Source organism: Falco peregrinus, chromosome 5 (assembly GCF_023634155.1).
Source record: "Falco peregrinus isolate bFalPer1 chromosome 5, bFalPer1.pri, whole genome shotgun sequence".
In the NCBI taxonomy this organism is placed as follows: Eukaryota; Metazoa; Chordata; class Aves; order Falconiformes; family Falconidae; genus Falco; species Falco peregrinus.
Window position 1 is genome coordinate 68,587,356 of NC_073725.1, and position 15,326 is coordinate 68,602,681.

Genomic DNA, 15,326 nt, shown 5'->3' on the forward strand with positions numbered 1-15,326 from the left:
TTGCTGGCTTAAGTTCAGAATCAGAGTAAACTGTTGGTTAATATGTAATAAAATCTTTCTTGTTTTTCTGGTAAAGGCCTGAGTGCCCCTTTACAGCTATGCCCCCTCCTTCAGTTACATCAAGAGCTGCTGCAGAAGAAGGGGGAGGTTGTTTCCTCCTTAGTGAAACCTTTAAATTTAAATTTTTCTCCCCTGTAGTGAAAAAGGACTTGCGAAATACCAGGGGAGCTTCTTGATACCAGAACTATGGTAATGGTCCTGTGTCCTGGAGTGAACTCTAAAGTTTTATTCATGCACTGAGCCGGTCTGTGAACATCTTGTTTGGCTTCATTAAGGTTAGTTATTAAAGCAGGCTGGCCAACCACCACTCTGTTTTGCTGTGGATGTTTTTCTGGCTCAGCTGTACCTGCTTCAAAACACCGAAGCAGATTTTGTGTGTTGTCTTGTAACAAGGGTTTACTTTCATTCAGTTCCTGTTTTTGTCCCCTTGTTCTTCTCTCTTTGTCCACATATTCATTTTCTTTACCTGCTTCTTCAGTGGTGAATTTTTTTTAAAGGCAAAATGTCTTTTTTTTTTTTTGTGTGTGTGTGTGGTTTCCCAGTACCATGACACTCTAACCTTACCAAACCCTTCAGTGCTACTACAACAGGCAGGGCAAGCCCTCTCCACTCTGAATAAACCTGTTGTGGTGAGATATGCCATCAAACCTGTATGGTTTGCCTGGTCAGTATGGAGGGAGGGGGAAACTAAACTGTTGCTGTATTTCCATGTAGTGCTGGAAATACTCTGCTAACATTATTTTTAACATTATTTTTGTAATGTCCTGTTCCTTGGCCAGACTCCCATTGAAATTTCACTTTCTACAACTGTGTTTGAGCAGCTTTGTTGAGTGGTTTATACCCAATAAACTACTTGCATGTAACAGAACAGCAGGAAATCAGATTGTGGACTGAATCACACCATTAGGTTCTACTTGCTGTCTTGAAAGCTGATAATAAGTAAATATGCAATTCCTGTGTTACACTGAGGCCTGCTTCCAGTCCCACTTGTGTCCTTATCTGTACAAGGATGTCTGCAGCTCAGTACATGTGAGAGATGAGTGTGATTAATTGTCTAATCTTTGTAAACATCCAGACTTCAGTTGGTGCCCTTTGAGATTAAAAATCTCTTAATCTGCCACCAGAACTAGAGCACTGCTTGGTGCTCTCAGTGGCATGTGCAAGCAGAAGGCTCTTCCAAAGCATTTGCATTCATGGTAAATTGGTCAGGAGCGAGAGTCTTCTGAGTCCCTAATGAATTGTTTTCTGTGCTGTAGAATCATTGCATAATGTTTTAACTATTAATCTGATCTGTGGGGGTTAATTTCTTCATACAGTGCTGCAAGTATGGCAGAAGTGCGCTGGCAGAGGGTCTGAGCAATTAGGGCATGCATTCAGGCTTGGGTTGAAGTGCTTATCTCTTGGAAGTGACTACTTAATATTTTGGTCTCAAAATACCTTGTTGTATGTACAGTTTTCTCCTAAATGCAAAGACAGTGTCTGTTCCTGCTGGTGATCTCCAGCATTTCTTAACGATACAGGGAAAAGCTACGTATGTGACTTAGGTTTGTTTGACAGAGATGTAATTTGAATTATTACAATGGGTTTGTGCCTCTGCCGTTATCACAGGATGCCTCAGTATTGCTGCTGCTGTGGTGAAGATGAAACTTGCATTGATAGTGTAGTGTGTCATCAAAGAAATTCCCTAGAAAACAGTTCCTAGACTGTTGGCCCTTGAGTAATTACATGAGCAAGTAATACACAGGGAGTAATGACAAGGGAGAGCACGGTAACGATGAGCTGCGGAGGACTGTGCAGGTGTGTGCTGGGGACGCTGGATATGTGGGGCTGTAGTGACAACTCAGGGGGCTCTGACTGTTGGTACCATCTCTGTGTTAATTCCTTCCTAACATTCGAGTCCGCAGCCTCCTCCTGCGTGTGCAGGCAGGTTGCCCCGGCCCTGTGTCTTGGTGCAGTAACAGAGTTCTTGAGACCTAGAAATGAAGCCTGAAATACCTTTGAGACTTAAATAAAATTGAATGATTCTTCTCTACCCTAAAATATTCCAGTTCTGCCCCCTGAAAATGAACCCTTGAGGTATCTGTGAGTTCTGGTGAGGACATTGAGGGTTTAAACTCCTAAGACGCATGTTTTGCCTAAATCAATATAGGGAATTTTCAGTTATTTTAGAGAAATTTTGGGGTGGCTTAGTCAACCAGACAGTACTATGGCTAATTACTGCTTCCAGTTAATAGAAAAAAATGAGTTTAGTAGGATTGCCAAAAAGATGAAAGAAAATTTGGAAGACTATTTGTCTCTAGCAGCACAAGTTTAATAAAACTGTGTGCTAATAGCCTCACATTTTAATTAAGTGTTTGGGACTTTCTGTGCGTATCCCAAGTGTTTTGTACTGTACTTACCACACTCGGTGATTACTTCAATTTGAATATATGCTCATTAGAATTCCTTGGAGGTTTCAAATGTGTAGTAGGTCTGCACTTGGACAGTTTGCTCCTTGGGTCTGACTCAAGAGTCTTGCACCTCAAAACATGGACAGTTCTGCTGAGGGGAAGGACTTGTTGCAAGCGGCAGAGGCGTGGAGATGGGCTAATGCTGACTCATACGATTTCCTGTCCCTCCTAGCAAGAAAGGTCTGTATGTAACTGGGTGGCTCTGTCACTTTCTTTGCTAAACTGGATATTCACTCGGATTCAGTGGCGAAACGTTAGAAACTAATCTGTAGCAGAGCACGGGTCGCTGTGCGGTGGTGGCTGTAGGGCTTGTAACATCAGAGATCCCTGCTGGGAGTGGGATGTGGATGGAGGCCTGGAACTAGTAAAGAGGAAAAAATATCACCGTGATCCTCCCCTCCCTTAGCAGCCCCTTGGGCTCACAGACACTGTTCTGGAGTAGGTGCCTGGCTGTTGCTGTCGGCTTCTGCGAGGCGAGAGCTGGCAGGGTTCAGATCGCCGTGTTGGGTGGCGGAGGGTGCGCTCTGATTTGTGTCTGCAGCACTTCACCTCTCGTGGGCTGCTTCTGGCTGCACGTAAAGAAAGGAGCGTGGTGACCACAGGGGATGTTTCTGTATCTTGACATCTCTGACATTGCCTCCTCCAGGGAGGGAGGGGCAGTGGGGACGGGTTGCAGTTCTCACAACGTCATTTTGGGTAATGGAGAAAAACTGTTAGGATACTGAAACCTGAAAGATGTAGATCAGCGCTGGGTTCATCAACACATAACGATGTCAACCCCTCCCCATATCAGGCAGACCTTCAGATGTGTAAAGCTTAATTTGAAGAAGGAAATAGTGAAGTGCTCTGCTCGGTCTCTTATCTGAACTATGTTTGTGCTTGTGAGAGCAAACTTCTCACATGGTGCAGCTTCTCACATGGATGAAAATGACAAGTTGCATCCTTGTGAGTGGGGGGCTGGGTTTTTAGGTGAAATAAAGAGGAAAAAGCTGTTCACAAGCTACATTTTAAATAAGTTAATCTTTGTGGCGTATTGGGGATACTAATGTGTAATTAAAACTTGCTTTGGCTATACAGGATTACAAAATCAATCTAAATAAATACCTAATGTAGTTGTTCATTGTGTAAGGACCAGATGAATGATTCTTGAGTCCCTTGTAGCAATTAGCAAGAATGGCGTTAGTGGCTTTATGGTACGTGCCAGAACTGGCATATGGAGCTGTTCTCTGTGCACGTCTCCCAGCCCTTCACTGTGGCACCAGTGCTGCAGTGGAGCTGTGCCAGTTCCTTGTGCCTGGCTCCTCAGTGCTGTTCGTAGAGAGTCTGAGATGGCCCACGGTTGTGCGCAGAGGAGTAAAGGGGTGGCTGAGGGTGAGCTTCTCCCAGGCTGAAGATGTCACTGCAGACCTGCTACAAACCCACGTTTCTGACATGTGATCCAACCTGGTGGGTAACATGGAGAAGATTCACTGTCAATTGTCTCCAATAAAACCCCAAAAGCTTGGACCTGAGGAGGAACCTCGGGAACCCAAGGAAGGGAATGAATCTTGGCTGTATTGCTCGGTTTTCTTTAAGCAAAAATGGCTTTGGTGAAACTGAGGCTTGAAACAAGCTGTAGAAGGAATGCTAAATCTTAAGGTGAAGATGTGATTTTACTAGAATGGCCCAGGAAAGAATGTCTTTCCAGGCTGTCCTTCCAAAATTGTATAGCACGTGGTACAGGTAGGCAGTTTTGCTATATACAGTTCTGAGCACCACCACACCCCCCCTGTTATTTGCCAGAGCAAGGTACGTTGCTGGGGATTAATCTTAATCTGTCAGGATGAGCTTAATGAGTCTGACAAAACCACATGGAAACCTTGAAGTTAGAAGATCTTTTTTCTTCTTCCTCTGAGACGGTTATAGTTTGAAGCGGGCCCTGTACTCTGCCAGTCTGTCTTGTCACACACTTGAAATCTTTCTAGTTTAGAAAACCAGGAGCAGGATTCATAATGGAGACAACTCTAGCCAGGTAATAGTGGTGTTAAGTAGGGTGGGTATGGAAGTGACTACCCCATAGCAGAAAGCACAGCCTGCCGCTTTGCTGGGCTTCTCCTCTGTGTTTGGGAAGAGGTCTGATCTCAAAAGCAACTGTTGTGATTTAAATTTCATGTTAAATTGTAGGGATAGCAAAAGGAGGCAAAGTTGCAGCAGCAGCTGGAAAAGGTATGCTTAAAATCTGAACCAGATTCACTAGGCTGGTGTGGGAAAGGCAGGAAGCCACCTTGCCTGGGTTGAGGGGAAAGGCAGCAAAACCGCAGGCATGCAAATCCTCCTTTCCCTGCACTGTCAATTAAAATGCTGTTGTGCAGGCAAATTGCAAAGAAAGCAGTATGGGCTGGGGGATTTGTTGATCATTTTGAAAAAAGTCAATTTAGGCACCTTCTGATGAGATGAGCACCTATGTTCGCTTGGTGAAGTTTGAAAACCAAAATGGAATTGGAGGTGACTGTGGTCTGGCTGTGTCTGTTCCTCAGTCATTCTAGAATGCAAGAGTAGCTAAAAATAGAAATAATCTTTCCTCTTGGAAATGGGCTGCTTGGCCTCTGCCCCAGAGGTGGGTGCACTTCACTGGCATTTTAGATTGGTTGACAAAGTCCTCCTGGGGGGGGGGAAGATTCATTACAGAAATACGAAATATTTATTAGTTAAAGGTGGAAGGAATTAGCGTTTGTGCTTTCAAGCCGTATTACAGGGAATGAGCTGTTGGGATCAGGATTTTAAATGCGTTCCTAATATTGGAAGCTTTCTTTGCCTTCACAGCAAAGTAGTCTTATGTAAATAAGTATGTGTTCACTCCCTCTCTTCCTGGCTTGGTCTGAGCACGCAGCCCGTCTCCCTTCATTATGCAGAAACTTCTTAGACCAACACTTACGCTGGCTGCAGTTTCTATGCTAATTTAATCCACTTCAGCCTTTTGGTCATTACTATAATTAGAGTGGCTGCATCGCTTTGCAAATCTGTCTGCCATTTAAACTAAACACTCTTCTGAGCTTTGCCTTGTTATCCTAGGTTTTTGTTTAGCTATCATTAAAAAAAATATATCTTTTTAAGGCCGTTTAGGCTAGGCATTCTTCCTTTATCATAAACTTCGGTAGTGAAATGATTAATACCACTGCTCAGGGATCCTTAGAAGATCTTTAAGGAACCAGTAGCTGCTCCTTCAAAAAGCCTGTAAGATGCAAGATCTTTTTTAATCAGATGTGATGCGTCAACAAGCCTTTGTACTGCCCACAGCTTGTTATTAGAGGCTGGCTAATTGTGCAGGCAAGGGGTGATGGCTTTCTGAGCTTGGTGTGTCATGTGTTTGGGCAGAGGCTCTTGCTTTCGAAGCTGTGCTCTGAATTCCTGGTAATACTGCTTTCAAAAGTCCTACCTATTGAAATGTAACCATGTTTCTTAAAGCAACTTACTGAATGGCCAGAGAGAGAAGCTGGATAGAGAAGTTTTTATGTAGTTTAGCCCAAGCCCAGGACTGAGCAGCAGAACAAAGAGCAGTATCTGTACTTCCAGACACTGACAGAACCACTCTGACCTGACTGTCCTGATCCTCCTGTTTCTCTTCACAGTTGGCATCTAGTGGGATTTTGCTGGCTGAGTTTAATGCAAAAGGTACTAGAATGTGGTTTGGGGCACAGTACAAAATCCCAAGAGACAGAGATGAAAACAGTTGATACAAGATGACATACAAGGGTCCATTTTCATAGCCAAGAGAATATGTCTCCTCGCTCAGTTTTACATTCTTTACTCTCTGCAAACAGAGGATTCAATTCAGTTTTAATCTGTTCAGTCAAGTTAGGGCTAGAGTTTGGAAGAAATGGACTTATTAGCTGGAACTTCTGTTTTTGACTCATTCTTCAGGCTAGTGTTGTAATTCTTAGGTTGGTTGCTTCACTTCTGAATTATCCTGCAAGTTTCAGCTTTATTAAAGGGTTCTGTGAAACTGCCTCAGTAGTTTCCTACTGCATATGAGTAACTTGATGGATTTTCAGGGTGATTTCTGTGCTAACTCTACTGTAAATACACTTAAACTGATCACACAAATGGATTAATGGACTGTCTGGCTCAGGGGTCTTTGGCTTGCCACCACAACACCAAACAGCTTGTATGCTGTATCTGGTGGTACTCGGGGGCAAGCAGCCTGTAGCTGTTAAACTGTGCATGACTTCCAAGCGGTTCCAAGTGTAGTTCATGCGGTGGGGAGTAGGTGGGAGATCGCTGGGTAGCCTGCATCAGGAGCTGGAGGTGTGCTGAGGCAGAGTGTGGAGTTGCTGGGAGCCAGCCAAGGCCAGCTCTGCAGGAGCTGGTGGGACTGCTGGGAGGCCGTTGTCATCTGCCACTTGTGAATCGTATGGTGGGTTGGGTTGGATGGGACCTTAAAGACCATTCTAGCTCCGGCCCCTCTGCTGTGGACAGGGACACCTTCCACTAGCCCAGGTTGCTCCAAACTCTATCAAACCCAGCCTTGAACACTTCCAGGGATGGGTCATCCACAGCTTCCCTGGGCAACCTGTTCCACTGCATCACCACCCTCATAGTGAAGAATCTCTTCCTAATGCTAATCTAAATCTACGTTACTTCAGTTTAAAGCCATTCCCACTTGTCATATCACTCCATGCCCTTGTAAAAAGTCCCTCTCCAGTTTTCTTGTCAGCCCCTTTAGGTACTGGAAGGTCTCCCCAGACGCTTCTCTTCTCCAGGCTGAACAACAACTCTGGAGTTCTTCCATCCCTCAACTCCAACATCCATCACGCTTGTCTCCTGGCCACGGGAAGCTTTTGGTGCATGACTTTTTGGGTCAGGAATGCTGGAGATTCGCTGCTCCTTTGGCAGCCTTGGCACGTTGGCTGTTTTCCCTGTTTATAACCTCTCCTTGTTTTTCTGTACTTTATATGTTCTGTAGGAAATCATCTTCTACTGAACAGTGCCTCTTCACACATTTCATGTGGTATAGTAAAATAGTTGCATTTGTTCATGTCTGTAGTAGATTAGCCAGTTTCTGATGTTTTTATATTTATGTTTAAATAACTGATATCTGTTCACAGCTATCAGAAGTAACTGATTGTTAGGTATAGAAACATTTTTATTTTTTTTGCGAGTACTAATACTCAAGTTGCTTCCCAGTTAAATAATTGTTTAAAAATTGTGCTGAAATGTGCTATATACTGCGTTAGCTGCTCTGCCACATTTGGCACCGGGCACTGCCTGCCTGTGACAGCAGGAGCACACCTAACTGCACGATGCTGTATCGCACTGACATCTGTGGGGGTTGTTCCTGCTCACGATGCTGATTTAAAAACATACCCTGAAATGTGAAGACTGGAAGCCTGAGCAAATTTACTTCTGCTCTTGTAACTACAGATGACACTTACATATAACGAAGCACGAAGTGCAAACATGAAAGGTTTGTCTTGGAAGTGACTGGCCTAGATATTACGGTAAACACCAATGTAGCACATCTCTAGGGCTTTAACTGAAGAGAGTGACAGTGAGCTAAGCTCCTAACAGTCCAGCATCATTTGAAAAGCTTCAGTTGGAGGGAAACTAATAAAGCCACACGTTTGGCACGCGGAGCAGCTTGGGGTAGGCTTTGACTTGCCTGAGCAGTTGATGGGGCAGCGATTCAGTTCCGATGACACCTTGCCTGTAGTCACCACTAGCTTGATCGGGGAATAGTGAGGCACTTGCCCAGGCCATAGGGAAGGGTGTGAGCTGGAGAGGGGACTGCAGGGGACACTGTAACCCCCTCCTTATGGCTGGCAGGAGGAGGAGGAGGAGACGGCTTGGCTTGCTGCACCAGGCCCTTGCAAGTCCAGTGCTGGTGCTGCTTGTAGAGGCAGGGGGTTTGGAGAGTGTGTCCTTGGGTTGCTTTCTCTTTCTGTGCAGCCTGGTGTCCGAGGGTCTGGTGGGATCCCACCAGGAGCCGTTTTCTGTGTCAGCTCAGCATGACGTACCTCTGCCGATCAAGCTTGCTGTTCTCTTGCTCCTGCCTGCTTTGAATGGGGCTGTTTGGCTGTCAGCGTCCCACTGTTGACCAGTCAAATATTAAAGGGGAGCACTGCACAAATTTTACAGATAAAACCAGAATAAAGCTTACATGGGAGTGCAGAATAAAACTTTTTATTAGCAGAAGTACCACAGCCTGTGTTGACTGGCACCAAAGCGTTGGCACAGGGCGTTTTTATCACCAGGTTCATGTCCAGCACAAAGGCACGTTGCTCCTTGAGGATAGTTCTCCTGCTGTTGTTTATCAGTGGACTAAAACTCCTGTCTAGAGAAGAATTGACTGCCTGCGTAATGTTAACTGAAAGGGTACTTGTTTATAGTCCTAGTTAGTGACCAGTAAGTATTTTCGTGGTCTAACCTTGGACTAATGAATTCAGGAATACACAAGACCTTCTGTCAAACAGCATGCATAGGTAGCCTTAGGTGAAGCAGCTGGGATTAATATGGTTTGAGATGTCTTTAAAATCCCTGTGATTTAGAAAACATTAATTTTATCCTAGTAAGCAGGTAAGCTTTTTAAAAGTAACTTTTTTCTTTTTCTCTTCCTGCAGGGAAATTCAGCTCCTGCGACGATTACGGCACAAAAATGTTATCCAGTTGGTAGATGTATTATACAATGAAGAGAAGCAGAAAATATATCCTTTTTATTTTTCCACACAGTTGTTAATAAGGTTTGAATTCGCATTGTTCTCCACGATAGTGCTGAATCGTTAGTTCTGCTTTTTTTAAGACCCTTTTGAATGTTTCTTAAGCTTAAAATGTCTTTCACTGGTATTAAATATACCGCGTCTGGAGTGTTTTCCACACAAGTACATTTTCTTAAGTTTTCCAGCTTCTCAGCTGAGCAATGTGATATTGTCCCCAGGTTACAGATGCAGGGCTAGAGTAGGGAACAGCTGACCCTCAAATACCGTGTTTTGTTGTGTGACCTTCAGCAACTCGGAGATGAAAAAAGAACTGTGGATCTGGCACTTCTAACCTCCCGTCCTAGCTGTGGCATGTTAGTGCTTTTTTTTCCCTGAAGATGGGCCTTTTATCATCTCAGCTATGTGAAATCAATTTTTGTAATGCTTTTTTCTTTAAGTCCTTGGCAGTGATGTAGATGTGGGGTTTTTTTCTTTCCCTCAAAAGAAAAAAAAATTACTTGTTGGCTGGCATCTGGATGCCTGCAACTCTCCCCTTTTGGAGGGTCTGTACTGCTGCAGTGCTGCCTTCTCTGTAGGCAGTTGGTATGCTTTGCTGCTGGTTATCCTTAACAAGATAGGATGAACTCCCAAGCCTCCCCTGGTTTTGTTTGTGTGAAAGTCCCTTGTGATGGCATTTTAAGTGACCTAAATCTTGTAACAGTCATGAGCGATTCAAAGCATATTGTTCCTGAGAGACCTACAGCCCAGCTTTTTGAGACGAAACTGTTCATTTCTTGAATCAAAGTTGTGGCTTGTGATCTTGGTGCACCTTTCAGACTTGAACATGTTATTCCAGTGCACTGCATCACCCAAGCACACATGGACACTAACCAACGTAGTTACGTGCCATAATTTGCGAGTGGGTGGCTGGATTTCTAAGGAGTCTGCTGCAGTTGGAGTGCACTTTGATTTCAATCAGTTTTTAAGTTTATTGAGCTGATTGCTGTAGTAAGTGTTGTAAATGGTTGCTTTTATTTTTGACAGTGTTTTCTGAATACTGTCTTCCAATTACAGTACTTCAGAAAATGGATAATTTAATTGTATGCCTTAAGTAGTGCTCTGCCACCAAATCATTAGTATAAAAAAAAAAAAAAAGCATGACAACTTTTGGTTGTGTTTTGTAGCCTGAACAGACCGAAGAGACTGCAATTCAATTACTGTCTATAGAAAGATACCATTTAATTAATAAGAAGCTGGGCTGCTAAAGCAGAAGGATGGGGAAAAAGAGCCCGAGAGAGACCTCATGTGTTGGTAACAGGTGATGACAACCCAGAATGGTCCTTCAGAAATGTGACCTCTCTAAGCCGGGAAGCATGGTCCTTGCTTTATTTCCTGAACAGCAGCGTTTGAAAAAGAACAAACTGTTTTTCAGTACTTTCCCCTTGCAAGTGTAGGTTGACTTGACTGGTTTTTATCTTTTATCTGCTTCTACACTCTTTGAAAGTTTGTTTCTAATCGGTGCTTATTCTGTGCACATGAGCAGCATTAGCACTGGGGCTGCGAGCGGGAATTCATCCATGATCATGTTCTCGTTTAACTTTTCTCCAGCTTCTCGTTGGCACTTGCAGTGCCTGTGTGGCACATCCAAGGATGTGGCGGTACAAACACTTGTGCCGTGGCATGGTAAACAGGCTTGGGAACAGATCCAGATGAAAAGTAACTTTCTCTTTCAGGCTGGCTTCTCTGGAGGTCAGTTCCCTTACTAGTTTCACTGCGTCATCGTGCAAATGTCTGTATTAGTGCCTTGCATGGAGCAATGCAAGGTGAAGGTTGAATGGGTTATAGAGGAGGGATGTCAGTCTCCCCCTTACTAATAAGAAAATGTCCTCATTTCCAGAATGAGCATTGTGGCATTTGAAACTCGGCCTGTAGAAGAGGGAAGGGCTCTGTTCTCACCTGAGTTTTCTGTTGCTGATAGAAGTGAACTGCAGGCTTCAGCCATGTTTATACTTGGGAAGATAACTTACCTGCCTAGTCCAAAGCCTGCAATGATTTTCTTTGGTAAAGGGAAAGCTGTGATGACTGGATTAAAAATATCAACTACATTTAGTATTTAATGGGCTGCTTTGATGACCTGCTGTGGCTGGGAATGCAGAGCTGCTGCTGAATGGAGAACTAATCCAGGCAGAAAATAAACCCAGTTCAATAAGCAGCATCCCAGCTGACACCATCTCTGACAGCTTCTGTTACCAGTATGTGCAGTTGTGCGTGGGAGCAGAACCCTATTGATTAGAAGAATTGAGAGCCTCGGTCGTCTTGGGGCAGCTGTAATAGATCTGCCCCAGCCTGAAAGTTTGTACTCTAATCTGGCTGATGGACCAGAGATGGATCAGTTACAAAAGGAGGGGTGAAAAACAGTCTGGCAGCTAATGAAACCAAAATCAGGCTGTCCTTTGTAGATGAGAACAAGAGCTGGGTTTTGCTTCCCGGGAGCTACTCTACATAATCTGCTGTTAGTATTACTCTCTTGAAGGTGGGAGAGTTGAGGTCTTCCACATTACTGTAAGTATTTCGCAGATTTCTTCCAGAGTAAGAAACAGTAGGAATGAATTTTGGGAGCTCTTTCTTCTGTTCCTGCTTCTTCTGATTTACTGGGTGGCATTGTAAAATCTTACAGTATTTTAGCATCCCTCTGAAGAGCAGCTCACATAGGGAATGTAACGTGATTTTAATGAGTTTGCACAGTGTTTTGAGCTCCTGGATAGAATGCGCTGCAAAAGGGGAATGCAGTCTTTAGCACAGATCCCACTTAAAGCACAGGTCATCTCTTTAGCCTCTCCTGCCTCAAGAGTTAAGATGGCATCCTGGGACATAAGCAACTTATTTTAGGTTTAGGTTAAGAAGGCATCTGCCAGGAATAATTAAGAGTGACCAAAGAAATGCTTTGTGTTACTGGAGAACATGCATGGGCTTCCTGGCAATCAGTGCTTGTCTCAGCTCTTTATCTTGAAGGTGCACTCCCTTGGCGATGCCACCAGATGTCTCAGGGTCCGTCCTTGCTGGCCCCTCTGGGCTCACGTCTGCCTTAAAAGCTCAGGGAGGCGAGGAAAACAAAGGCAATTATTGCTTTAGGGGGTTGTGTCATTAAGGAGATGTAAACTAGAATAAGCTGCAAGGGAACAAATGCTAAAAAGTGCCACCAGTTCTTGGCATTCTGTTCTAATTTATTTTCATGCATGCGGTTTTGAAAAAGCTTCCCAGCTCTCTAGGGGTCCTTTCTCCTGCTACTGAAGTACTGCCATGGGGATGGGGGTAAGCAGTGGCTGTTAGTGCATACAGCCGTATCATTTTGAGAGAGGAAATGAAGAATAACAGAAACTTTGGGGAAGGTGATGGGAGCTCACTGTCATGTCAAGTGCAGAACAACTAAGGTGTTGGGAGAATACACTGCAGCTCTTCTGCCAGGGCTTTCTTAATTTTTTTGTAGCCACTTTAGACCATTACCCTATTTCTGTCCCATTTGTGAGATCTCTAACTTAATTTCTGTGGAGTTTGCATCCCGCTTTGGGTCTGATCACAGAGCTGCAGCTGGTCATTAAGCAGGAGAATTTTCCTGTGGGTTCTTTGCCACCTTCTGTTAGAGTTGGAGGAAGGCAGCTACCTTGGCAAGTGCCCCACAACTCGGGCTCTAGCTCTCCAGTGTCTGTAGACCAGTAACAGGTCTGTCTGTGCAGCAGCCGTCCAGTTGCACTGGAACAGGGCTGCAGTCCTCACACAGCGTTTGCCTGAGAAGTGTTTAACCTTGAAGTTTCCTTAACTCTGCCTTCACGTATATGGTGATGGAGTACTGTGTGTGTGGGATGCAGGAAATGCTGGACAGTGTCCCAGAAAAGAGGTTTCCAGTTTTTCAGGCTCACGGGTAAGTACAGCTTTGTTCCTTAGGCTGTGTTAGCCTCTCACCACTGTGCTGTCTTGAATTCAAGAGCACGTTCGACCGTGTTGCTTAGACTGCTGGCTACACTTTAGAGTAAACCAGGCTTTGCGTAATAACTGCATCTCTTACATCCATAGAACAAATGAAAAACTGATGAAGTGGGGGCAGGGATAGCACTTAGATTCTGGGAAGCGAAAACATCTTTGTATTGAATTTTCTGTTACTTTTTGGTTTACTTCATGAGATGCATGACCTGGCCCCTTTCCTACAGCTCTGCCATTCAGCAAAGATGGGTGCAGGGGAGGAATCTGTAAGGACTCTTGCCCTGCCTAAATGGAGGCAAACCATACAGTTCAGCGTCAGAAGAGAGACTAAAAGGTCTTTGGATGGATTAAGGATTGACAATATATCCAGCATGATCTGTTAGCTTGTTTAGTTAGTAGACAGGATAAGCTGAAGCCCCTTTCACTCTGCAAGTAAAGTAACCTTAGAATTCTGGAAGTAGATGCAGGAAGATTGTCATGTGTATCAAATCAGTGTAGATTAGCAAATCTGTGGTAACTATACAATTTTATGGTCGTACTTTCCCATTTTGTTTAAAAAGATCTTTGAGATTGCAGATGGCTTAAGTGAAATACAGGCACATTAAGTCAAGTAGTATTTCTGGATATTACAAAATAAAAAACATGCATGCACCATTGTTGCCAGGCTGTCAGTGTGCAATGCTTGTTATGTTCTGGTAACGGCTTGCCAATAATCTCTGACCATAAGTGCAGCGAAACACTCCTTTCTACTGGCTAAAGGAAACTTTTCCCACCCCCTGTTAGAGCAGACTGTGCCACTGAAAGAGCATCTTTTGCTGGTTTAACTTAGCCTAGACTACAGCAGGTGTCAGGATTAACTGTCAGGTCTGTGTCAGTGTGGTGCTCAGCGCTTAGAAAATACACAGAGGTGTGAAGAGGGCTTTGGAGTGGAGGAACCTGGAGTCTGAGGTGGTTAACACAGTGCTGCAGAGCTCCGACAGGTAACTTCTGACTTTGTCAGAAGATGAAATGCCGTTTCGTACAGACCACAGTTCAATTTCAGGTTCCTCATCAAATGTAAATGTATTTATGACATGTTTCCAATAACAGCATTCTTTGCTTTATGTTTATCAGTAGTTCTTAGTCTATGGAAGTGCTTGGCTTTTTTTCCTCTTAACTCTTTCTTGCAGGTACTTTTGTCAGCTTATAGACGGCTTAGAATACTTGCACAGCCAAGGGATTGTCCACAAGGATATAAAACCGGGGAACCTCCTGCTAACAACCAATGGGACGCTAAAAATATCCGATTTAGGCGTAGCAGAGGTATGTGGGAAATGTGACATTCCAGGTTTAGGTCACCTTTGTGGTGTTGATTGACTTATTGTGCTTTTATTCTGTTGAACTTGCAGAGTGCTCTAGAGTGACTCTGAATATGTATTGCAACTGGCAAAACACTTTTGTTAACAGCAGCACAAAACTTCCATCCTGGAAGCGTGCAGAGGAAGGCCACAATCTCAGACAAACACAAAAATGTGGCGAAATGGGGATAAGCTATATAACCTTATCCTTCTTACTATATGAAGGCTGTCTCAGCTAGGTAGGAGAGGTGCAAGAGGTGTAGTGGCATGTTCTCATGATGCGTAAGTAGATGTTCAGTGGCAGACTTTTCCTGTTTTGGTTCCCAGGTGGAACTTTTCTAACAGTTACAATTTGCTTGCCTTGGAAGTTTGAAACTAATCTGTCTCTTCTACTGCAGGCATTGCATCCGTTTGCAGAGGATGACACGTGCAGAACGAGCCAAGGGTCGCCAGCATTCCAGCCACCAGAAATTGCCAATGGCCTTGACACCTTTTCAGGCTTTAAAGTAGACATCTGGTCCGCAGGGGTCACACTGTAAGTGCCCATCCAGCACTCAGGAATCGCAATAAAAAAAAATATAAGCCCCCAGATAGCTCAGTCTTGTGCATCTGCAGTCATTGCTGCTCTTCTGTATGTTTTGGGGAGGGACAGGGAGGGTGTATGTCTGTTGGTCCCTCCTTCGGAGGGGTTTATGTTCCCCGAAGTCCTTGTAATTCTGAAGAAAGCAATCTTTACTTTCAGTGAGCCAGCCATTTCTCAGCATCCGAGATGCACAGCTACTGCAATAACAGAGACCACAAATATCTCCAGTATTTATTTTTAAGTTTCT

At 44.1% G+C, this 15,326-nt stretch overlaps 1 protein-coding gene across 2 annotated transcripts in view; it reads left to right on the top strand.

The window, feature by feature from the left end:
- The window catches only part of STK11 (serine/threonine kinase 11), a 48,833-nt gene that overhangs the window by 2,827 nt on the left and 30,680 nt on the right, over positions 1–15,326 (top strand). For both annotated transcript variants that reach the window (XM_005240805.4, XM_013301969.3), the window contains exons 2-5: positions 9,107–9,190; positions 13,011–13,100; positions 14,329–14,461; positions 14,895–15,031. In XM_005240805.4, coding sequence (XP_005240862.1) covers positions 9,107–9,190; positions 13,011–13,100; positions 14,329–14,461; positions 14,895–15,031 — 444 coding nt within the window. The remainder of the gene's footprint in view (positions 1–9,106; positions 9,191–13,010; positions 13,101–14,328; positions 14,462–14,894; positions 15,032–15,326) is intronic.